The 26,051-nt window shown below is 34.6% G+C and overlaps 1 protein-coding gene and 1 non-coding gene across 2 annotated transcripts; one reads left to right on the top strand and one right to left on the bottom strand.

Annotated features, from left to right (window-relative positions):
* Window positions 1-326: 326 nt before the first annotated feature.
* On the top strand, window positions 327-22,898 carry LOC118267914 (uncharacterized). The gene is made up of 8 exons (XM_050694059.1): window positions 327-672; window positions 11,600-11,810; window positions 16,362-16,724; window positions 17,594-17,779; window positions 18,129-18,250; window positions 19,707-19,877; window positions 20,200-20,370; window positions 20,827-22,898. Exons 1-8 carry the CDS (start codon window positions 475-477, stop codon window positions 21,115-21,117), a joined length of 1,713 nt encoding a protein of 570 aa, XP_050550016.1. The 5' UTR covers window positions 327-474; the 3' UTR covers window positions 21,118-22,898.
* LOC118268013 (U4 spliceosomal RNA) lies at window positions 12,229-12,368 on the bottom strand. The gene has a single exon (XR_004782991.1). It is a non-coding gene; the product is annotated as a U4 spliceosomal RNA (small nuclear RNA).
* Window positions 22,899-26,051: the final 3,153 nt, after the last annotated feature.

The raw sequence follows: 26,051 nt of genomic DNA, 5'->3' as shown, positions 1-26,051 counted from the left end.
TGGAATAAACAACGATAAAATACTAAACTATTTGCATTTTAATTAATCGTTATTTAATTTTAATTTAATGGTTGTTTCGGGTCTGCGTGTCATGTGTATGTGAACTTATGTTTTTAAACGCACCCGCGACACTGGAGAAATCTAAAGTGTGGGGCAACATTTTAACAAAAAAAATAATAAATACGTAAGTTTGTAGTGAAATAAAACGAATTAAAAAAAGAAACGAAACGAAATTCCCACATACGCCTGTAGATTCGCAATAAAAAGACGTCTCACGGACGACGACGGAACTATGTATTGTTTAAACAAATTGTTATCAGCTACCAACTTTTGCGAACCGTGCATTCAGTGCAAATTAACAAAATTATCAAGTTCAAACTACGTGTGGTTGAAACGTTCCGTTTCGTCGATTCGTTCATCAGTCGCGTCCACCCGCGACACTAGATCACTCGCCTCCGTCAAACGCGCGCGAACATGCAAAATATGGCGCGAAAACTCCTCTTACGCGAAATTAAAAACTTAAAATGGCAAAGGAAACTTTCAACTAGTGCTGTGTTTAGGAACGAAGATTTTATTATAAGGTCTACTATTCCTGATATTGTTGTGCCTAAAACTAGGTTTGTTGATCGTTTGTGGGCTGAGTCGGCGGGATACAAAAATTTAGTTGCACTGGTGAGTATTTCTTAGGTAGTTTATTTTAATATGTTTTATGGGTACAGACATTAAGCAACTCCAATACGTCTTCATTTATTAGTTTTTGAATCCATCTAAACTTACGTGAGTAAACCGGGATTTTTAGTTATTATAACATAAAAAGAGATATTGATCCCTAATTTATTGAAACAAAGTTTAAAATTAATAAAAAACATGTCTAGTGCGGTTAGGTTATTTAGTTCATTATACTAGGCAAGGAATTTGATTTAAAATAGTAATTTGTGTAAGTAAATAACAATTAAACTGTAGGTATAACTACTTATGCGTGAAATTGGATTCTTATCAAAACGAAGCGTATTACGAAGTGTTATCAAAGCTATATGGGGCCGCGAATAAAAAACAAATAAAACTTGTATTTCTAACTAGAGAACAATTCCTTAGTACGAGTTTGCTTTACGTTTAAAGTCATCGAGACGAGAACGCGTTCGGCGTTCTGATTGGTTGGTTTATTCGAGCCGGCCAATCAGAGAGCCGAACGCGCTCTCGATTTCGATTCCTTCAAACGTAAAATAAACTTGTACTAAGTATACAGGACTTTGTACGGATAGTTACAATATTAAAAGCAAGTAGATGTTTTGTGGAGCGACAAAACATCTTACTCACCAATTACTTGCCAATTGGGTTAAACAATTTGCTCCGCTTTGGAATTTGAACCAGTTACGTAGTTACATGATTGTTTTATTATTTAACCGTCATACCCATTCCCAATTGTTCGTACGAATAGTAAGTCAACAAATGTTGTCAATCAATACAATAGAATAATAAAGAGTTGCTTCAAACATATCATTACCTATTGTATAAATAGTATCTAGTTATAAATTACCTAATGATATTTATTTCTACGCAAATAGGATACAAAATAAGTAAATTTTTTACAAGCCAATACTATGATTCCATGGGAAACATTCGTCAGTTTATGTATGTATTTTAACTACGTATAGAACTAAGCAAAATTAGTATGTCCCATTTAATTATGTATTTGTAAATGCATAATTGTTATTGAGTTTATAAATCAATATTTTTTAAATTATAAGACTGGAATATTCGACAATAAATTAATAGTAAATAACCTTATCAGAAACTGCCTGCAAGGCTATATTTTTGAAAAGGTTATATCTGATTGTAAACAAGTATTTTTATTGAAAATACATTATTTAAATAGACCTTGCTATTCCATATGCATTTAATACTAAATACAGAGTGCTAATAAAATCGAGTGTTATAAATATTAAACCAATTTAAATTATTATCACCTGTATTAAAATAAAGCGTAGCTATATAAATGTGCATTTAATATATATTACTTATAGGAAACGACAATTTTAATTCTTTTTCCTTAAATTAATTCCTATATGCATCACATAAACAGCCAGTACCAGCAAGTGGTCATTGCTGACCAAAGGTCACTTCTCGCACAGAGAAAGAATTAGAGTTATGAGGATCCTGTAAAAACATGTTAGTTTTAAAACATCCATTGACTTCTCTTGCCTTGGGCAAGGCGAGAGGAAGTGTCAGACTCTTACTGACTAAAAACCGCCCCGTTCCTTCTCCTGCTTTTCGAGCCGGAGCACCGGTACCTAAACCTGCTAGGCAGTCCACAGTGGAAGTATTGTTTGGGGCAGTTACAAATATAGTAAATTTAAGGTAAACAGTTAACCAGCCCAAAGACGTTCTTTTCTATACAAAGGCTTTTTGGAGGTTTCATAGTTAATACTCACGCTTAAGGATGCTGTTGCTTTCAGTCATATTATATTATTATATCTTTAGTTCATAATAATACTAACGGTCTAAATGTCTAAGTACTAGATTATTCCTCAAGGTCTAAGTCCACGCTGGCCTAGATATAAATTGTTATGACTATCTCTTGAAAGTGTAGCATTTCACTTATCGTCTCTTCAGGCATTATCTCTCACTTCAAGTCATAATAAATAAATACGTATCATTGCTAAAAAGTCCCTAAGTATTTATCATTTTTATTACAGAAAAATAAAAAAAAATCACGTCTTCTAATTTCCAAAGAAATACGTGGAGACTTAAATTTTTAACAGTCACTTCTTCTGAATAAACACAAACTTAATTTTTAACATCCTCTTCTTCAACATCTGTTTTTATGGTATCACCATGTTACAAGGGATGAACGTATTGTCATATACCAGCCACAGTTTCAGACTATCCAATTACTCAATAATTTTCGAAATAAAGAATGAAACCACAACCTATTGCTCGACCAGCATTTTATTTTTATGTTAAAAGCCGGTAAACGAGCAGACGGATCACCTGATGGTAAGCAATTGCTGCCGTGCGTTGGTTTTTAGTAATTAAGGGTATGACACTCCCTCAATCAGTCTCCTATTTCATTATTTATTTACATATTATGTGATTAATTAATCCACGTGCAATTTTTTGTAACGTTTTGATTAACGTCAGAACTTGAATTAAATTTTACATTGATGCGCATACAAAATTGTATTCGACATTTTGGTAACAATTTAATGAACAAAGAAACTTAATTTTTGTTAAAAAAAATCTGCAAAAAGATAATTTCATTGCGTTTGAATATTATAAGTAACAAGAAGTTTATTAGTTATTATTTATAAAATTAATAGCGGACCCGACAGACGTTGTCCTGTCTACACGTTAATTTGAAAATTTAAAACTTTTTCATCCTGGACCTTTTTGATGAAAATTATTATTCAAATGTTATGACAATATCTAACGTCATTAATATTTGACACTGCGATGGTAGCGCCGTCCGTCGGATCCGATGTAAAACATTCCAAAATCAACAACTACTAAGAAATCAAAAATTAATTAAAAAAACTTTGTCCAGCGGACAAAATTGTGAATCTAAACCATTCTCAGATCCTCTTGAACACACACAAAAAGTTTCATCAAAATCGGTCTAGTCGTTTAAGAGGAGTTCAGTGACATACACACGTACAGAAGAATTATATATATAAAGATGTAGTTAAAAGATACCTATCTATAGAAAAAAATTGAATTATTCATGTAGTGAACAGTTACATTATTTTGAACCTTATTTTAAGTACATTAAGAAGTAGATAAAAATAAAACTACACATAATAATATAACATAATTAATTAATAAATTATCATACTTCATTATTATTCTTGATACACTTTAAATTTTGAATTACAATATCGCTATGACGTTAGTTGTAGTCTTAGTACTTCTGGTACAACTGTACCTGAAGTAATTTACTCGTAGAAGTATTTTGTAATACCTATGTATTTAGGATTTATAGAAGGTAGGTTGATGTCCCAAGATCTACTATGTCATGATTTAATCATTATTATCATAATTTTTATCAGCTACTAGCTGGCCCGGCAAACTTTAGTTTTGTTTTTCTCACCAACTAAACCTTCCCAGTTTCCCAGAATTTCCATAAAAAATTCAAGACCAACATTTTCCAAATCAGTCCAGCCGTTTTCGAGTTTTAGCGAAACTAACGAACACCAATAGATTTTTAGGGTTCCGTAGCCAAATGGCAAAAGACCCCTTATAGTTTCGTCATTTCTGTCTGACCGTCCGTCCATCCGTATGTCACAGCCATTTATTTTATACAGAGATAAGACATCCTCTACGTTCTTTTGAATAATATCCTCTGAAGATAGACCTCCATATAAAAGAAAAAGTTATAAAATCTTGGTTAGCATTCGAAACACGTTAACCGAACTATCTAAACAGCTATTCATGTCACCCAGTAACAAACTAAATTCTAGACTAGTCTAGACGCGAACTCCTTATCCTAAAAATACATTCTAGACTTTGAACCTTGCAGAAATAAAGTTCAAAATACAATCAACAGCTGTTCTGATCTGTTACCGATTTTATAACAATGTGTCGTGTACATTGACGTTTTAGTGGGGCTATTGATTGATTATCTTGTTTTAATTGCTAATAAAGTTGGTAATGGAACTGAAATATTGTTAGATTGAGGAATAATGTCTTAAATTTCGTGAAACAAGTTGTAATTAAGGCATAAGACTGATCTGTGACAAATTAATGGGTGATAATCTTATGTGTACTAATAAATTGACCCTCTTGTAGCCAACAAATCTTTTTTTTCTTGGTTTTCAGCTACATTTTTTTATGAATTGTTCAGTGAACTATGTAATCTTGTTATTTAAAAATTCACATCAAGTTCTTCAAGTCAAGTTCTTCATTTAAAAAACAATCAAGTTCTTAAACTGTGACCAAATACCTGTGTCATATACTAGATGTAGTATGGTTCGAGATCGAAGCCGAAATCAAAGTCATTTATTCCAATTAAACCATAAATAGGTACTTTTGAAATGTCAACAAATAAAGAAATAAATAATAGTCTGTCATTCTGTCCGTTGGCTTCTCTTCTTACCTTTATAACCACATTTGCAATAAACGTCTAAATAATAGTCCGGTAAAGAGAACAAGGAGTTACTCATAGCTATTTCTGATAGGAAAGTTATAGCATCACGAGATGCTGGTACTAAATATTCTGTTAGCGTGCACTGCTTACAGTTCATTGAACCGTTTGTGCTAAATACACGACAATTACAAGATCGCAGCCGGTAATGAAGAGTGAAGTTTTTGATTTATGAAAATGTGTGTAATTGCTTTATTTGTCTTTAAGGGATATTATTGGAGATTCTGTGTTACAAGGCGTGGGATGATGGGACCAAACTCCAAAGTCCAAACTGGAAATAGACTGCAGACTGTTGATCTACAAAATGATCCTAAATCAATATGGATGTATGGCACACTACTATAGGCTTTTTTTTCGACGGGGTATAATCATCCAATGACTTTTCCCGCCTTGGGCGATTGAGAGGGAGTGTCAAACTCTTAGGTACTGACTAAAAACCACCCCGTTTCTCCTCGTTTTTAAACCGGAGCCCCGGTAACCCTGGTTCGGACAACTGTAGGCTAGCAACTTAATGTGACCATTTGGAATGTTAAGAATGTTTTCAAGGTTCCATTTTGCAGCATTTCCACATTTTGGTTTGTTTTTTTGCACTGGTCAATCAGAGCGCCGAACGCGCTCTCGTTTCATTATCGTTCATCATAAAGCAAACGTACTATGGGTACAGTAGGCTGTTACGGGCTGTTGATTTTATAGTGATATATTTAATGAAACTTATAGAATTAATTGTGAAACTGGTAATAAACAAGTAAACGAAAAAATCATGACAATTTTGCCAATCTCATTGTGGAGTATCTTTGCCTAATTAATGTATGTACGTACAATGCTAACTTGTGTTCGGTTTTTGACCATGAACATAATATCTTGTTTTTGATTTTTTTTGACCTCGAACTAGACTCTTATGTAAACAGTACATATAACGTAATATATGATAATAACTACATATATGTATAATATATATACACTAGGTACCTATGTAAAATAGTAAAATATTCGTGTCATTTTGTGTTTATGTATAAATCAACGACAGAATGAGTTAGTATTTAGGTGCTTAATGTAGGTAAATATGTATTTTTATTCTTTTTTATTTTTTTTCGAAGATACAGGTTGTTGTTATTTGTGTAAGGTCAGGGTCAGGGAATGAGTTTGTTCACTGATGATATTTATTTTGACAAAGTTTCCTTGTAAGATGGCAATAAAGGACATAAAACATTTCTTCACTTCCCTCAGTTTTTCTTAACGGGTCAACACTGGTGTTGGGTTGGTAAATCTTCTACCACTTATTGAGACTTCGAAATGAACCACATGTAAGTACCTAACGTAGCTGACAGTTACCCATTCATGTGATTTGCACGTTAGTTCTGATACTACATACTAACAAGCGGTATGCATTCGCGCCTTTTATCCCCGAAGGGGTAGGCTGAGGACATATTACGACAAGTAATGCATTAACTTTTCACCACGCCACAAGCCAATGTAGGTACACCCCATAGAAATATAAATCTTTCATATATCCCACACCCACTTTTCACCACACCACAGGCGGTATGCGTATAGTATTTCTCTGTTCTGTGATTCATTACATAATCTATTGGTATTCTTTAGCTTATATAAACTAGCAAATGAGTGTTTTGAAGAACGTCCCAGCTATTAAAACTAATGCTACCGGCCTTAACACGTATTCTTAACATTGAAAAGACCGGTTAATCACCATTTGCGGAACAGCCAGTGATCTTAATGTCCTCCTTTTTAAAACTAAACTAAGGTCACATAAGTAAGAAGATTCACAATAAAACTGTGCAAAAACCAAGGTTGTTTTGGCGACAACAATTAGTAACTAATTTGCAAACAAATTTGACCTATAGCACGTTATTTTAAAGTCAAATTTTGAATGTACGTTCGCATAGTAGTTGTTTATGGGAAAGGTTTTTAAAATATGTAAAGATTTTGATAATTAGGTGAAATTGTTGTTTGATTTGTCATGTAATAGTTGGTTATAGGTACCTGATTGGCTTGTGGTATGTGGAGTCATTAATTCTTTAATTGCCTCTTCTTCACTTGAGGATTGATTAACTATACGAGAAATTGTATATATGTGGACTTTTTGAATATAAAGATATTTAGGAACTATTAAATTAAATTGTTTGGTAAATAGCTATGATATGAATAACTATCACTATGAAGCTGTGGCTTAAGGGACGTGTATGTTAATTTTCTGCAGCGTCCCTTTTTACATCTTCGTACATAGGCGAGGTACCTATAATTTCCGGACTACCTAGCGGGTTTACCTGGGCTCCGGCCCGAAAAGCAGGAGTAGAAACGGGATGGTTTTTAGTCAGTAGGAGTCTGACACACCCTCTTGCCTCGCCCAAGGCGCGAGAAGTCATTGGATGATTTTCTCCCCTTAAAAAAAGTACCTGTATAATTGTCTTGTTGGGAAGATAGATACTTAGATAAAATTATAATTCGACATGATACATGATTACAGACTTAAAATTTTCGCTTCGTAATAGGTAATTAGGTACATAGTACAATTAGGTAGGTATAGTTGACGTCTAGCTATATCTTTAGTGCCTAAGTACGTAAAGGCTGTAAATTACTTATTAGATAATCAGTTATCAAGGTCGATTAGAAAATACTTGGTAATATTTCGTCATATTTATTTTATCAAATAAATCCCTTCTAGGGGAGTTGACAATTATTTTCTAAAGAAACATAAAAAGTGAACATTAATGTTGAAATTTCACACAAGACATCACACAAATATAATTAATGTGAATAAAAAGGTTGGTATGTTAATTCGTCAATGACGCTGAAACTACTGAACGCATTTTGATGTTTGTTATACAGACAGGGTATGTGCTTACTTGGGTGATAGGATATTGCCGCTGGCAGAACCTAGTACTAAATAAATTCTAATTAGGTCTATTCGAATTAGGTTTTTTTTTATTGGTCCCTTATTCAACACTGTAACCGTACCTACTTCCTACCAACTTGTGACTCCTTTCACTTTATAAACTAGGGTCATAAAAACGCACCAACGCATTTTAAAATTACGTCAGACTCAGTACAAAGAGCCAGACTAGCAAATAAACCATTCGTTACAACTTTATTAAATAATAACCTAAAAGTTAGTTTTGGTTGTTATTTTTACCGTGCAAATTGGAACCGCGTGTCAACTCAACAGGCATGATAGATCATGTTGACAGACTCAATTCTGTGTGGACTTTGGTCAGGTCAAGAGCACTTGTGTAAACAGTATAATAGAATCATAGATATAATAGTGAATAGAAAAGAATATCGTTTGTTGTACCTCACAAACCTATCAAGTGTATTGGTTGGTATTTGTTAGGTCGGTATTAAACATTGAACTATTTCGGTGGTCATGCACATCGGAGATTTGGTTAGATACCTATGTACTTTATAGTTTATTTTATATATTTATTATTTTTATTGCTATTGGTGGATGAGATGGACAGATGACATGATAAAGGAAAAAACAATTATACACGTCAAACAATTTATCAGACAAATAGTAAGTGTTTAATGAATGTACAATTAGTGCAATTGATGGGCAATCAACTTCAATGCAATGCAACTAGTTTCAATTTCCAGAACACGTGAGATAATCTTACAAAATTTTCTAGACTATGTCTACAACATGTAACAAAAAGGGGGTATACATATCAAGTACACGGCTTCTAGATAGCATAACAAACAATACGGTAAGGGATTTTTAAACTCATTTTTTCATGGTACCAAATTATGAATTTCAATTCGTGATTCAAAATTAGGTAGACAGGTACTAGGCGATCAGATTCACATAAAAAATGTTTTGTAATATTAGCGAGTGATCCCTGTAGTGTTGTGACATGTTTGTATGATTTAAAATCAAGAACCATGCGATACCACGTATTTAGTACCTACCAATTTTTTTTTAAACGTATTTTAAGCTGAAACTTCGTGTAGAGACTCTATTCAACCTGTATTCATCAGTGCTTCTTGATGTATATGGGTATTTTGTTACACGTTGTATAAATATACCTTTGTTACTCCTTTAAGTTTAGAAAACCCATTTTTACAACTGTAAAACGCAATAGGTAGTATAAACCTAAGTTTACATGACGTACAATTTATCAGTCAGTTAGTAAGTGTTTAATTAATGTACAATTAGTGCAATTGATGGGCAATCAACTTCAATGTAATGCAACTAGTTTCAATTTCCAGAACACATGAGATAATCTTACAAAATTTTCTAGACTATGTCTATATGTGTTACTCCTTCAAAGTTTAGAAGACCCATGTTTTGCACTGTAAAACGCAATAGTAACTAAGTTTAAATGACGTACAATTTATCAGTCAATTAGTAAGTGTTCAATAAATGTACAATTAGTGCAATTGATGGGCAATCAACTTCAATGCAATGCAACTAGTTTCAATTTCCAGAACACGTCAGATAATTTTACAAAATTTTCTAGACTATGTCTATAAATATTCCACAGTGCAACTGAATCATCTGTGGAGCCAATTAATAGAGTCTTATCAATCATTTTGTTTATCTAGGTTACACACTCTAGACGACTAATTGCCGCGCAGACTTACACGGCACTTTAAACCTACAGGATTGATAACGTGAGGAGCTGATAGCATTGAGATCATCTGGTTAGTAACTCGTGTAATCGTGTTTTGATACCGTTACTTAGATAGTAATATTAGAAATATTGAAATTCGGGACCATTATTAGATTTATAAAAGGTTAGATAAATACAAATATTGAAGAAGATATATTGAAGACGGGCCAAATTAAAAGTACTTTTAACCGATGAGCATGCATGAAAAGACTGATAACTGTTGATGAAGCGAAAGAGGTGTGTAAGAATCGTAGCAATCGTAGGCTATTACAAAGGCCGTTTCGACCTACGACTAATGACTTGCGTATTTGAATAGATAACACACTAATTAGAGAACAGTTGCCGAAAAATACCAAAATGACCTTGCTATGCAGATAGGTACTAGAGAAAGATGGTGGAACACGATTCACTTCGATGTATAACATTTAATAGGTGCAATTGGAAAATGTATTCAAGCCTGACAGGCAAGAAAACGATAAAGAAACATTAATTATTGTATAGGTATGTTTTTCGGTTTACGCACGTAACTATTTGACGAGAAGCTCGACTGGTTTCAAGCCATATTAGAGGCCCATATTCGTGGAAAGCATTCCATGACACATGACACGGTGACAGTCGCGCTGCTACTCTTAGCATCTCTGATCAGTCAGTAGTCAGTCAGTTTGTTAAGTTATAATATAAAGAAATATTGACTACACATCGGTAGCTCTTTAAGATTAAATTAAAACCTTCAGATTATACCCACTGAATCTTTAATTGAATGTTAGTACCAAAGTCATAGTTTTTAATTCTACAAGTCCTTGTTCAATGAAATAGTCGTATGTCATGATTGTACGTCAGCTCAGTAATGAGTGGTTGCCGGTTCATTGTGCTATGCAATCAGAGCCAGCCGAGTATTGTTTAACTGGATTACGTATTGTTTGGTACTTAGTTCCATGTTGCTTATGACATAAGCTGTATTTAGAGCTGCTTTTAACAAAAAGTTGTTTGTGGTTTTCAGTTTAAGGCGTTTTTATTAATGAAATATGATTGTAATGGACTGAGTTAATTCATCAATTTATTAGTTTAATTTCATTTTAGTTTGAGTCAAAAACTCACTTAGTGTTTGGGTTTGTCAGACTCTTAACTGGCTTCTTTTTTAAGGGGGAATAATCATGACTATAATAATGACATTGACAATATTACAGCAAAAATATTAATGTGAGGTTATGCTTATCTTCTTGTTTCTGTCGCAGTAAGATAGATAAAATATCCTTAGGAATAACGGATTAGCAGTATACTTATATCATTAAATGTCGACCGTTTTATATATGTAACTATATTCCTAGTGAGACAGTAATGAATCGCTTTCGTATATCTTATGTTCCGGAATCATCTATCTTACTGCGACATCTCCATTTCAAAAACTGGTCACCAGTCGCTATGTCAATGACCTTCGCAACAATTTAATTGTTATTATACCTTGACGAAAATCCCCTTGTAGGTACTCTTACTATCCCACGTCAATTGGCTTATCTAGCACGTAGATAAAATTTAAGCTTAGTACATACGTTCGCATTGGCTTATCACAAACTAAAGTGGACTTTGATCTGGCTCAAGGAAATACTGCAACATTATGTCATACTGCTCTAGGCTTTTATTTGTCATTGCGAAAAAAAAACGTACTATTATAATTGTTTGCGAGTCAGGGTTATTCTTAAATAGATCTTAGAGCGTGTAGAATTAAGGTTGAAATTACAATAACCGCAAGAAAATGTTTTGGAGATATACAAAAATTTACCTTACGTGCTTGGAAATAGTGTTTTATATGTTTTTTATCTCATTTTTACAGGAAAGCGCTGAAACTAAGAAGACCTACACTTACTCACAGCTGGAAAAGAACACATCTGCCTTCGCAACTTCTTTGTTAAAGAAGTTCGGTTTGAAACCGGGAGATGTCGTTGCTGTCATGTTGCCAAATTGTCCCGAATTCCCCGTGGTGGCGTTCGGGAGCTTCCAAGCGGGATGTGTACTTACGACTGTCAACCCTATTTATAAAGAGTGTGAGTTTATTTTTGTTTGCTACTTTATTTTAGAGGGGTCACCGAACCAAAGCCGACATTTTGATTATGCTCAGTTTGTATTATTATTTATTTATCTAAACAGCAAAAGCAAGCATCGTATTTAAATAAAAATACGTCATCAAAGTAGAAAATAAAAATGTGTTTGCGTAAAATGCAAATTATGTGTAGGTAGAAACTGAAAAATACAAGAACGGCACCCACCCACGAAAGACAAAATTACATTAAGCAAATAAAATAATTTTATATAAACGAACATTAATCATGATGATAGAAAATTTTGCAACGAATTTTGAAGACCAAAATCTAGCAACGGTAATTTATTAGATAAATCAAATAAATAAAGTACAGTAATTTAAGGACTAGCAGCTCTTTTAAAATAGTTTTTAGGATTTCTTAGGCCAGTTACGGCCATTCAAAAATTGCCATAGCGGACGGTATTTCACGTCCACACGGCGGGGTATTGGTAAAGTTTTCAACTAGCAATAATCGCACCTCGGATTAACCTCATTGGTTACGATATTGCCTCTGCGCAAAGTTAGCTTCTTCAAAATTCCGGGCGAACCCAACCAAACCGATGTAACGAAACCATAGCGCGATCTATCTCGATCCCAACGCCATCTATCGAGCTATAGTGTAGTTTTTTGCGCGTGCCGGCTACCTCTGTATTAAATGTTAGTAACAATAAATAATACAATGACATTGCGTTGAAAATAAATACTGTATTTTCTAGACGTCATATTAGTGATAAATATTTTTATTTTATAACTATTGTTGAAGATGAACGTAGAGATAATTCAAAAATTACAAAAGAGGCCTTAGTAGCATGATCTCATCTTACACTGATGTGCGAATATTTGTTTTTTGACGCTAATATAATCTCAAGGATCTACCTCTCTTGATATTAAAGATAAATGTGAAGATAACGAACACGGAAATGTTGAGATAATTGCAGATAGAGAAAAATATGCAAAGAGTTTAACCTCTCAAGCGCGTGTACCTACACGCATAAGCGAAAACGCTCCAAGCGCCTTGCGTACGCCGTGTGATGCATAGGAACTAGTCGCGTATTGGAGAAAAATCAACGTCCAATGAGCGAAGAGTGCCACTTATTAGTAAAAGTAAGGGGTTAACTCAAAATCGTAGACGGATCGGTAAAGTAGGAAAATAAAATCAAATAAATAACAGTTTGAGTATTATAAGCTTAGGGAGGTAAAATTTTATCAAGTTCTTTATCTTGAGCACTAAAATCCTATTTTGCCAGATATATTATGTATTGTAAAGGCCTACCTCGATGTACCCTGTACCTAAATTGATGATTTTAATATTCATTACATATTCTTACATTATTTCTTTAATCTCTATTGATTCCTCTTTTGTTACTAAGCAATTTAAAAATAAATACCTACTTAATATTTTTCATACTATAAGCTAAATCCGGGATTTTTTCTAGAGAAACAATTTATTCGTGTTGACATTTTTCTCGAACTCTGAACTCGATGTTAATTAACGTTTGCGTTGTGTGAGTGAGGTTACCAGAGGCCCTATTACCTCCAATCTTGCCAATCTCCGATTCCTCCAAAAGGCCGGCAACGCACTTGTAACGCCTTTGGTGTTTCGGGTGTCCATAGGCGGCGGCGATTGCTAACCATGATGAGATCCATCTACTCGTTTACCGGCTTATACCATAACAAAAACTCTGTCGAAAACACTACGGTTAAAAAATAATTTAAAAAGAACAATAAATATTTTGCGATGCCGTATCAAGAGTTAGTATCTACAATTTCTAGTGCCTGCAATATGAGAATTTTATATTAGTGCTATATTCGTAATAAGTGTTATAAACCCAATAGTATTTTTATTACCTGTTTCGATAACAAGCTTCATTGCGCAATGAACATTTTCAGAATTTTGTTTATCATTACCTCTATTACATGCTAAAACTAATTCCTCAATTGTTTTGTGTTTTATCACCTTCTTTTTTGTTCGTAATGATGATTTGAGTATCTTTTTAACATGTCAACTTGTATCATTAACTTTTTTGGTTATAGTTTAATAGTTCTGTTTATCTTCTTTGGTTGGACTTTACTTTCCATATTTTGTAATTTCTTGCGAGTCTTTTTATCCTTTTCGAAATTATTTGCAGTTATCCATCTATTTCAAATGTCTTTTAATTTAAATGACCCATAGTTTTGGAGTAAAGTGTGAAAGTAAATTCAGTTGTCACTATTTTAAATAAAGTATTTATGTCACCGAAAAATAACAAGATCCGTAAGTTTATCAATTTACTAGGAAGTTTATAAATTTTCGTAGGATTTTAAACGGGTGTAGTATAGTAGTAGTATTTTCTGGTGACATTTACAGATATAATGATGCTTTTCCACCAGAGATGTGCTATGCTACGTGGCTGCGGAGGCATTTGGCCTCCACCAATCATATTCATTGGTACACATAGCTTAGCACTGTTGGAAAGTGGTTGGAAAGTACTCGGCTAAGCTATGTTATTATATGGAAATATGCGTGCTATGGATATGTGCTATGGATGGCTTCCCTAATGTTGACACATTGTCTACTCAAGTTGCGCTTCTTCCTCGAATAGCTACATAGCATACTATCAGTGGAAACGGTTACATAGTTTCACAGCTTAACTATTACATCTTCGTAGCATAACTACAAATCACATCTCTGGGGGAAAAGCACCCACTACAAAAACAGACACTATTTTCATAGGATTAACAACAGACAAAACAAGACATAAACCTATCGTTAAATTATCATCTATCAAATATTCAACACGTATTAAATTCCGCTTCATCATCGTCTTCACTATCTAAGGAAAAATGACTATCTATGAAGAGAGCAAAGAGCGTTAGATAGCGAATAATATCGATCATGTCCTAACGTCGTGCCCCCTAAGATTAGATACTGTCCTTACAATCGGGCATTTATTGCACATTACGATAAAATTTACCAACGACCGACACCAACGAAGCGATATCACTTTTACAATAGGATATGATAAGTCTTTTAATACTATCAAGACGTTAATCCATTGTAAAACAGCTGTGGTCAGATAATGGGGCATACCTTTTGGCGTTGTAGGTATACCTATTGGTGGTGTAGGTATAATTAAATTAAATGTGGGTACTAGTGTAAATTGTGGGCGGGTAATAGCTACGGTTAATGAATCTGAAGTAGATTTTTTTGAGGGTAGAAAATCATCGGATATCTTCTCCCGCTTTGCGTGAGACTAGAGGGAGGGTCAGATTCTTATTGACTAAAAACCAGCGCGTTCCTTCTCCTGCTTTGAGACTGCTGAAAGATATGCAAAAGCAATATAAAGATGTTTAACAAGTTAAATCAATCACAATCGCTAAAACTAAAAAAAAAGGAATACTAGTCGTCGCTAGTCGGGTCGCTAGTCATTTAAAAAACAACTTTAAACGGAGGTTTTCTGTTTAGACGTGGACGTATAACTGATGATGATAATGTTAAATTTTTTGGCTTACATAATATTTTATTTTTACCCAAAACTGCTTAATCTTTGGGCAATATCCGCACCAACCATTCGCTAAGCCATAGCAAATAAAGATTTGGAAATATCTTTATTTGTAAGGATTTAAAAAATGGGTGTGCCAAAGCTGATGACAGCTGAAATGCTTAAGCAATATCATAAAAAGGGGCTGAGCTGGGTATCGATACATGATAAAAATAAATTCTGCCAGAATGTAGGGACTTTTAAAAACAAAATTGACGCAATAAAACCTATGCCTATAATAGTATTTATGCGCTTTATAAATTGATTTATAATGCTGATTTTGGAAAATGGTATCTAAATGCAATCAAGTAATAGATAATTAATAACATCAAGGCTCGGATAATATAAATATTTCTAATAATTATCTGTTGTCATATTTTTATCAGTGATTGTATTTTACTGCATTTTTTCAGCTTAATTGCGCATTAATGTATTAACGATACGATGTTATTTTACGATATAGAAAATCCAATATAAATAATTGTCATATGGGTGCGGTTTAAAGAAAAACAAAATTCTTATCAATAAATGTTGCAAATAGAAATGACAATGAAAAACGATGCATTTAAACATTACTACAAGACTGTTGGTAGAAAGACAGAGGTGTGTTAAAACATACTATTTAAGCGAATTCCAAGCAAAGTAAGATCTCTGTTTTGATGTGGACCGATTTTGATGCAGGTTTCAGCACAGTATTTTTCAAACGTAGCAGTTGGTTTTAGGGATATACCCTGTCTTAAAAAATTTAAGGTGGTAAAGAAAATTAAAAAAAAATCCCTTTAAAAAAATTTGACTTTGAAACTTTGATAAGGATATCATTATAGCTAAAATGGACTCGAGGCCATTTATAGACTCATGTACAATGGATATAATGGAACTATAAACATTGAACGCTCTATGACTACTTCTACTTCCTAAATTCTTTGATAATTCAAAAATGTTTCTTACTTCTGTTACAATTTTATACTCATTATTATTTTTCTCTTTCTTTACAGTCGAACTCAAACATCAAATAACAATCACGGAGCCAAAACTGTTCATAACCATACCAGAATGCTACGACATCGTTACAAAGTCATTGAAGGCGGCTAACATACAAGCAAAAATAGTCCTTGTTGACAATCCTAGCAAACCAGTGCCTGATGGTGTTGTGAGATATTCAGAAGTCGCTGAATCGGGTGAAGCTGATTTTGGGCTATTAGACAAGGTGGAAAGGAAAGGGGATGATGTAGCCTGCATTCCATTTTCTAGTGGAACTACTGGACTTCCCAAAGGAGTGGAAATAACCTTCGACAATATTTTAGCTGGGATGGAAGTTATGCATCAAAAAGAAAACTGCTTTCCTCACGTAGCCAATAGTAAGTTTTACAACATTATTTATTTATGGTTTTATTGTGATTTTTTATGTTTACCATGGCCAATATTTCTTGATTTATCTGAGAACCAGTGTACCTTGACAATTTACTTGGATTTTCGTAAATTGAACAAAACATTTTTAAATTTATTAGATACTCAGAGTTTTTACATGCAGCGCCAGATAGATGTAAAAATTAAAGCTAGAAAACGTCAGTTTAACTTTTTATTGTTTGCAGATTTTTTTTTTGATTTCTTTGTTTAAGATTATAATTAACTAACTAACTACCTACATAAATACATTTTCTTTAATTAATTCTTTTAAAATTGAATAAATATGTATTTTTAAATATACTTAATAAATTAATGTGCATAATAACTTGTGTCTGAAAAAATAAGACAATAGATATTAATATCTTCCCGAGATATCTTTCTTAGAGATTCACATGAATACGACTATTGTAAGGATATTTTTAATTAAATCATCAAAATAACTATTTTTATATTGTTTAATGATAACTAAGATTAAATCCTACTAAGATTAAAATTTTAGTCATTTATACACATTAATATGTGTGATTTTTTACCTATCTATAAGATCAAAAGACGCAGTAGAATTTTATAAAGTAGAGTTTTATATCTTTAAAATTGATGTGCCCAAAGTGGGGGGTGGTAAGGGGGGTGGAAAGCAAATAAATGAATATGAATAAGAATAAGAATATAAAAAAAAATATAAGTGACTTTGGCTTTCAAATATTATACATTCACCGAGGAGATAAAGGAATGGTCCTTTCTCTAAAAACCTAGTAATACTTCATCACTAAGTCACTACAGTCATTACCATAATGTCCATAATATGTTTTTCTATTTCCAGGTGATTTCCAAGATATTCTTCCTGCATTCCTGCCATTCTTCCACATCTATGGACTGGTGATTGGTCTCATGGGCCATTTGTCTAAGGGCTGCAAATTGGTGACCATGGCTAAATTCTCAGCTAGCTTGTACTTGGACATTTTGAAGACACAACAAACTACGCTGCTGTATATCGTTCCTCCTGTTGGTAAGTAAAATTGTTTAAAATGTTTCTTTTCAATCTCAATAATGACAGTCCATTTTTGGACTATGGCTCTCATTAAAATGTCAAGGTTTACCAAAATCGATATCCACATTTGGCCATTAGAGATGGCAGTTTAAAAGATTCAAGTGCATCAGAAAGCGCTACTGCTCGATCTCTGACAAACATGTAGTCCCTTATTCGGAGTTTTACGTTTTCTGATTGGCCAGCTCCAATTAACCAACCAATCATAGCACCGAATGCGGACACGTTTTGTTCGGGCTAAACGTAACACAAATTCGTACAGCTCTGCAAATCCAGATTTATTGATTCGCCATCTTTACTTTCTTTGCAGCGATACTCCTGGGCAAGCATCCAGATGTGAATGAAGCTCACTACCGTTCCGTCCGACACATCATTTGCGGTGCTGCGCCGTTGGCTGGATCTGATGTTGAAGCTATTTTACACAAGAGTAAAGTAAGTTTATGCAATAATTTATCTGCTTACGTAGATAAAGTTACTTTTGAATTATAAGTAACGTTTTTAACCTACACTAAGGATTAAATATCTGAAACTGAATTAATTATTATGTCATCGGCTTACTCACGTAACTGTTTGACGAGGAACTCGACTAATTTCAAGCCATGCTAGAGACTCATGTTCATGAGCAGCATTCCGCGACACAAGCGGCGATTGTCGCGCTGCTAATTCTATATATGTTGCATCTGATACTGCGCTATGTATACTAATATCGTTAGTACTTTCACTATTGACATTTGAGCTATTGTTCTGTATTTTAATCTTAGAGCATTGACCCTCTGTCCTTTCTGCAGTTTCTACTGTCGTATTGTTATTACATATTTTATCTTTTACCCTCAAACCATTGTATTGTTGTCGATACTGTGACGTTCAAGCCACTCAATTCCACTTAATCCATTATTTAATTGATTACTTATTATTTAATTGAAAATAGGAGTGCATCGATGTTGTGTGCATCTTTTTTCAATGACTTACCTGCTATCTTGGAGAGTTTTGACTTTGAATTAGACTTGATTCTTTGGATTTAGAGTGCATTTTAGGATACACGCATTAATTTAATCAACCTTTGAATCTTTTTTATAACTTGTTTCTGTAGACATGACGACCACTACGTAAAATTTGTTTTTGCAAATTTTACAACGCCTCTACCGGTCACCTGTGGAACTAAAATTTGCTATACGAAAAATTTGCGTCGACGCTAGTGCTAGTGACTATCGACAAAAACTATTGCTTCAAACTCATGGTAGAGGTACAGTTCAAAATTGTCTTGTTCAACCATTGAATTGATGATTGGTAAAGGGAACAATGTTTTGAATACCAATGTACGTCGTTGTCCTAGTTATTTAAATCAAGAGCCATCAACTTTAACTAAGGAGATGTGCCTACTAACGTAATGAGATAGGGCAATGGGTTCGTCCTTGTCCTAAAGCCATTATTTGTCCCATCATATCAAGTAGTGACTATATTCTTTTGAGAAATGGTTGTAGCTATTGAGTCATTCGTAACCTACTTAAGAATAAATGTATTGATGAACTACATTCTATTGGGATTGGGTATTACCCGATGTGGTATAACATGATTTCTGTATTTATTATTATGCCAATTTTAATGAACGATGTGGTATTCAATTTGTAGGATAAGTATTAATATTAAGTCTTGAACACTAAAATTGAAACGGCTTTAGTTTGATTTAGTACATTCGGTATAGGGATAACCCAAGTATTATCTGTTAGGGTTATCATCATACATAATCAATCCACTCTTTTTAAAAATGCCTTCTAGCAGTTATACTTGAAAAGGTCTCAAAATGTTTTCCTACATCCATTTCCTTAACTACTCTCATGCTTTTCTCATCTTCTTTACGTTCTATAACAATTTTATCTCTTAATTCTAGCGACCAATTGAATTCAACCAAGGCTTCGGTATGACGGAGACTACGTCTTTGGGTACATCGACCTTCAAGGGAACTAAGAATGTGGACTTCAATGCCTGTGGTGTTCCCATGGCGAGTGTGCAGCTGATGTTTGCTGATCCTATCACTGGAAATCCTGTGCCTGTTGGGCAAGTAAGTAAAAGATTGACATACGCATGGGTTTTTATTGGAATGGTCAATTACTAGATGAATACATTTTGAAAAATGTTTTTTTAATCAAACTCGATATATCATATTAATAAGTACTTTTTTAAATTCTACTTGATAAATTAAAAATGTACTGATTTAGATAACAAACCACAGGACTACATGAAGTTTAGTTTTTTAAGCAATAATTTTAATGTTTTCAACTTATATTTATCACTCGGCTAAACCAAAATATTGGTCCAAACTTTAGATAATCTGGAAAAATACTTGAAGCAAGAATTACTTAATGTTTCTCTTAAATTTTTAGTCTGGAGAAATGTACATCAAGAGTCCTACAGTGATGAAGGGATACCACAAAAACCCCAAGGCGACAGAAGAAACGATGACCAAGGACGGTTTCTTCAAGACTGGAGACTTGGGCTACTTCAAACCAGGCGTCGGATTATTTATTACTGATAGGATAAAAGAACTGATTAAGGTAAGGTTAAGCCAAGCACATACACGCACTCTTATCTTGTATCTAACGGGGCTCAATTAATTGTGTTATGAAACTTATGAATATATAAATTGAAGGTGACGGCAAATATTAGTATATTTGTGCTGTAGTAATGTTAATAAGCTATTGTGCCCACCAGCCATGCATATTCGGGATTCTATGTAAAATTCCACACACGCAACGTTACGCCTTTTGTCCCTGAAGGTGTAAGCAGAGGTGCACATTACGGCACGTAATGCCGCTATACAATGTACTCCCACTTTTCACCATCTGTGTTATAAGTCTCATGTAATAGGGAGTGAGCCTATTGCCATATACCGGGCACATTTCCAGAAATCGATATCCCGAAATCGAAAATCATAGTCACTATTTTTCTCATTTAAACTAATAAACATAATCATGAAAACGTAATCTTTTAATATCTACCTTAATTTCCAGGTCAAAGGCATGCAAGTAGCACCAGCTGAACTAGAAAGTCTCCTACGGACACACCCAGCAGTGCAAGACGCAGCTGTCATCGGTGTACCTCATGAATTCTACGGAGAAGCACCAAAAGCCTTCATCATCAGAAAGAATGGTCTGAAGATCACAGAAGAAGAGCTACAAGACTTTGTAGCGAGTAAAGTAGCAGTATACAAGAAGATTGAGGAAGTTATGTTCGTTGATGAAATCCCTAAAACCGCGTCTGGTAAGATCTTGAGGAAAGAATTGAAGAAGATGTACGCGTAGTAGTGGAAGACTTTGCTGACTTAGATGCTTCTGGATTAAGGACTGAATCAGATCTGAATTCACTTTGCTGAAAAGATAATGAACATGAATGCTTTGTTAAAAATGAGCTACTTATTAAGATACGGGTTGGTCCGAAGGATAAAAAGCATTCTATGGAAAACTAAATTGTTTTCTGAGAAAAATGAAGGACTTGCGAGATTTCTTTTAGTTAAAAGACAAATCAAAAGCAAGTAAATGGATTTTGTGTCTCGCAAAGTTGAAGAGGTATTAGGGTTTAGTCTAATCCAGTGGCAGAAAAGTTAGCAATACCTCAAGTGCCTTAACGTATGTTTTAGAAAATGGGACGTTTTCTGGTTACTATGTAATTGTTCAGTAATATATGTAAGTATATAGGTACAAGTTAGGTTGAGGTTATTAAAATATCTGCCATATTTGATTGTATATAAAAATCAAATTCCTTTATCCTAATCATTGTATAGTAACGGTTGTTGCTTAGCAAAACTGACTTCTATTATCTTTATCATTATGACGGGTATTTGAATAATCTATTGTTGTAAATACTTTTAATGTAATGAAGGTTGGATTGCTAGGAGCTTATTAATATTATTTGTTGGTTAGGTAATGGAGTGCCTTTGAATTTTTATCCATAGGACTTTGTATGATGCTAATTCTGTTAAACGTAGGACAAAAGTCTTTCAAATCAATTTTATAACCGAATGAGAACGAGAACTGTTCCTTCTTTTCTCTTTGAATGATATCTTCTCACACTGATTCTTCTCGGGTTGGGCACATGAGCATAGCCTGCCAGAAAACTAGCTGTCCTCCTCTTGTATCTTCTTTTGTGGTTTATTGTTTTGTTTGTTTAAAGTGATTCATCAGTACTTGTACTACTATGTACTTGGCCATAGGCATAGTACATAGTAGTTTCTTAATTTTTGTATGTAAGTGAGTCGTCCTGAATTACTTTTGAGTCTCAGATTTAAACCAGATTGCAATTTTACTCAAAAACAGAATTAGCGTCATTAAGTTCTCTGTCCACTATCGCATTGTTATCGCATTTAATTTGTTAAAGTTTTGGAGGATTTAGTGTAAACAGTTTAATTATAATGAGCGTTGAATACATTGGGAGATAAACCTCGAATAACAAGTCATTGATATAAACTGTAAAGTAAATTTTCTGGATTTTGGATTATCTGGTTACCGTAATATACCTAAGTTGAATAAAAATTGTGAATTTCTTTTTAATAGTTATGGCTTATTGTAAAAGACCTTAATATGATTCCTTACCAAATCAAATAATACTTTTGAATTTGGTAAAATTGTTTGAGGTGGAAAAATTATTCAATGACTTCTCCCATCTTGGGCGAGGCGAGAGGGAGTGTCAGACTTCCACTGACTAAAAACCACCCAGTTTCTACTCTTGCTTTTCGAGCCGGAGCCCCGGTAACCCGCTAGGTAGTCCGCAGCTCCGGGAAAATTACTTTGTTTATATGTTTTTTTTTTTCAATTTCCTTTGGTAGCCTTATCCGGATTTTATATAACCTTTTTTGTAATATTGATCTCTTTATAGAAAAGACAGCCAAATGTCTGTGTGTCATAATAATACACTTTTCTACCTATATGTTGTCCTTGAAAATGTCATTAAGAACTTTAAAAAAATATTCACGTAAAAAATGCTACATAATATTTTGTAAATGTGTGCATAAACTACCTATCTATTATTAAGAGAATCGTTTTTATATTTTAGTTTTTAAGGAATAAATTAATTTTATAAAAACAAATGTGATTTTATTTTACCGTCTGTTTTAATTTTAACATTCCGTTTTTGGCTGTTGGTGGCGCTAGTGAGTATGTATTATGCTCCCCTAAGTTAAACTTAAATATACTTAGGCTACTAACTTCTGCCAGCGGGTTCGCCCGCGTTCCCGTGGGATAAAAAAGTATCCTATCACCCTACTCAGCTTATACCCACCCTGTCTGTATACCAAATTTTATCAGACAGAGAGTGATTGACAGACAATCATTCAAACATCCAACAAATAAACTTTCATATTTATAATATTCGTGTGATAAGCCCTACCTATCAGACCGATGTGCAATTATCTACAGTTTCATTAAGGGTTTGGGAATGGTTAGAATGATCAAACCAGCCTCGCCTAGTCAACTTCTCGTTTAATTTACTAACAAAATAAAGATTGATTTTTCTATTACGTAAACTACCTAAAATAAACATAGTCAATCTTACAGGTACTTATGTTATGAACACATTACTTATATTATCACTGTCATAGGTAAGTACTTAGGTAGGTACCTGTCGAACAACCTTGTTATTGACTCGAATAAATTTACGATAAAATAACCGGAGGTTCAATCTTTGTTTACGCTATAACAATAATTTTAAGTACACTGAACTCTAATAGTTACGTCAATGAGATTAAATTACTTTCGACAGTATTTAGGAGTGATAAAACTTAGTAAACAACTTCACCGGTGTTTGTGATAACAATATTTTTGTCACTTTGTGGACATTGTTCTCTGCTACAAGTAACGCCATCTAGTACTATGTATTAGAAACTTTGTTTTGTTGTGTTCTAGAAACGAATACTAGATGTCGCTAGTATGGCAAAGTACGGAATTAATATTTGTTTACATGAAAGATTGATGAAAACAATATATTTTAAGGTGTTGTGTATGCGTAGTATTTTTAAAGAGATATTTAATATAATGAATCGGTTTGTGCTAATCGCTTGGCTTTACATCAATTGAGGATTTTCCCTCGTATTTTAGCAGTTTTAGGCGCTCAAAAGTACTTTTACATAATGCACTTAAAGTAGCAAAACTTAGCATAAAATTAAATGTAATAGGTAGTTATTCATTTTGTGAAAGCAAAACGATAAATTCACATTATTTGTTTAAATCGTTTTATACTTATTTTGAATACTTAAAGTACCTACCTACTTTACATAGGTACTTAATACTTTGACTGCCAACAAAAATCTGTTGAAGGCATCATATTTACGAATCTAATACCTATTAATACATATTTTTTTATAAAGTACTCACACCGTACACGCCACTTTGCACCTCTGCCTACCACTTCGGGGATAAAAGGCGTGACGTTGCATACTTACACTGAAATTTTCTTTTACTATCATAATTTATGAGAGCCAAATGTTACAGATAAAATAATGTCCAATGATTTCATGAGTACAACCTTGTTTGGTAGCTCGCTCGTAGGACACATAGATTAATATTAGTACTACATAACATAACTACAGTAGGACAGCAGCTGCAGTGGTGGGGTAGCATAGCTGACTTCACACACGTACGCATGTATTTCATATGCGGCCAACATCATGTGTAAACTATAGAGACACAGCACAACGCAACGTTTTCCAAATAAAGACACCGTGTCAAGTGGATCTTGTATTATTTACTTTACGAAGTTAATACAAACAGCAGTTTTAAAAATAAGTGCTCTTTAACAAGTCCTTATTTTTTTTTTTGAGGGGGAAAATCATCCAATGACTTCTCCCGCCTTGGGCGAGGCGAGAGGGAGTGTCAGACTCTTACTGACTAAAAACCACCCCGTTCCTTCCTACTCCTGCTTTTCGAGCCCCGGTAAACCCGCTAGGTAGTCCGCAGCTCCGGATCAGGCATCAGCCCTACTGGGCCCCATCTGTGGTGGTCTGATGGCTCTTTGAGGCGCGCGCCGCACGCACGGGTCTGGTTCTGTTCGGGCGGTGAGCTACCCTTGCTCGCCGACCGCAGGCCCGCACTTACGGTGGCTGGAGATCGTCCCGCGATCCCCTACGCCCGGAGTGTCTCTCGCGACGGCTGGGGCGTGAGGAGGTTTGTTCTCTCACGCGCCCCGCCTCCTCCTTAGAAAATAGCATGACTGCTTCGCAGAAGGAGGAGACGGCATCCCATTCCCCCTCGCTCCGCACTGGCTTGTACCAATGCTGGACGCGAGAGGTCACCGTCGCCGACCACATCCCTGAGGACACGGCGGTGCTCAGCCCATGCAGGGCATTCCACGACCGTATGCTCCACCGTGTCCTCCGGGCGGTCCTCGCAGTGATGACACCCGGGCGTTTCCTCCCGCCCAATCAGAAACAGGAACCTACCGAAACTCCCATGTCCGGTAAGTTAACCTGCAAAGTCAGGCGGTAGGTGAGGACGCCGTGGCGCCTCTCAAGCCACTCCTCAAAGAGGGGACTTACCGCTGCAATGACAGCGAGCCCAGCCCTCGGTTGCGACAGTCGTTGCTGCCATTCCGCTATGAGATCGCGTTTAACAAGTCCTGGTAAATAAACTGAATATTATAGTTATCAAAGTCACAGCCAAAATTATTTATTTCAAATAACTTTTGAACGTTAAAGAGTGGTACGTACGGCCTACGATGGAAAACGGGTGTCCATAAACAACTTATTCACTCGGACGATTTTTAACATTTATAGCCCTCGTCGTTTTCTTTTTCGTTCAGTTTCATTTAAGCGCATACTGCAGACAATAAACTCATGTCTCTTGCATTACGTCTGAACAAAAAATTTTTCGTATTTCTTCAATGATCTTAATTAAACTAAACCAGCCTTAATTCGTCTTAAACGCAGACGAGCTTGAAACACAAGGTCTAAATTACCGACCATATTGTGCCAACCCGCATTGAGCAAGCTTGGTGATTAATGCTCAAACCTTCTCCGTGCGAGAAGAGTCCTTTGACCAGCAGCGGGCACTTTGTAGGCTGTTGGTGTGATGTATGTGAAATATGTATATTAATTATCCGCAATATTTTTAACAAATGGTCTGTCCATGATGATATGATTTAGTTGTGGTGATATTTTTCCTAATTTATCAAGAGTGTCCAAGGACATTTGGTCAAGTTAATACTGAAAATGACACATCAAATGGGTATTTTTGAAAGATACTGAGAT

This window comes from Spodoptera frugiperda, chromosome 6 (assembly GCF_023101765.2).
Source record: "Spodoptera frugiperda isolate SF20-4 chromosome 6, AGI-APGP_CSIRO_Sfru_2.0, whole genome shotgun sequence".
Lineage (NCBI taxonomy): Eukaryota > Metazoa > Arthropoda > Insecta > Lepidoptera > Noctuidae > Spodoptera > Spodoptera frugiperda.
Note: the sequence above shows the minus strand (reverse complement) of the source record. Positions and strands in the feature narration are given on the sequence as shown.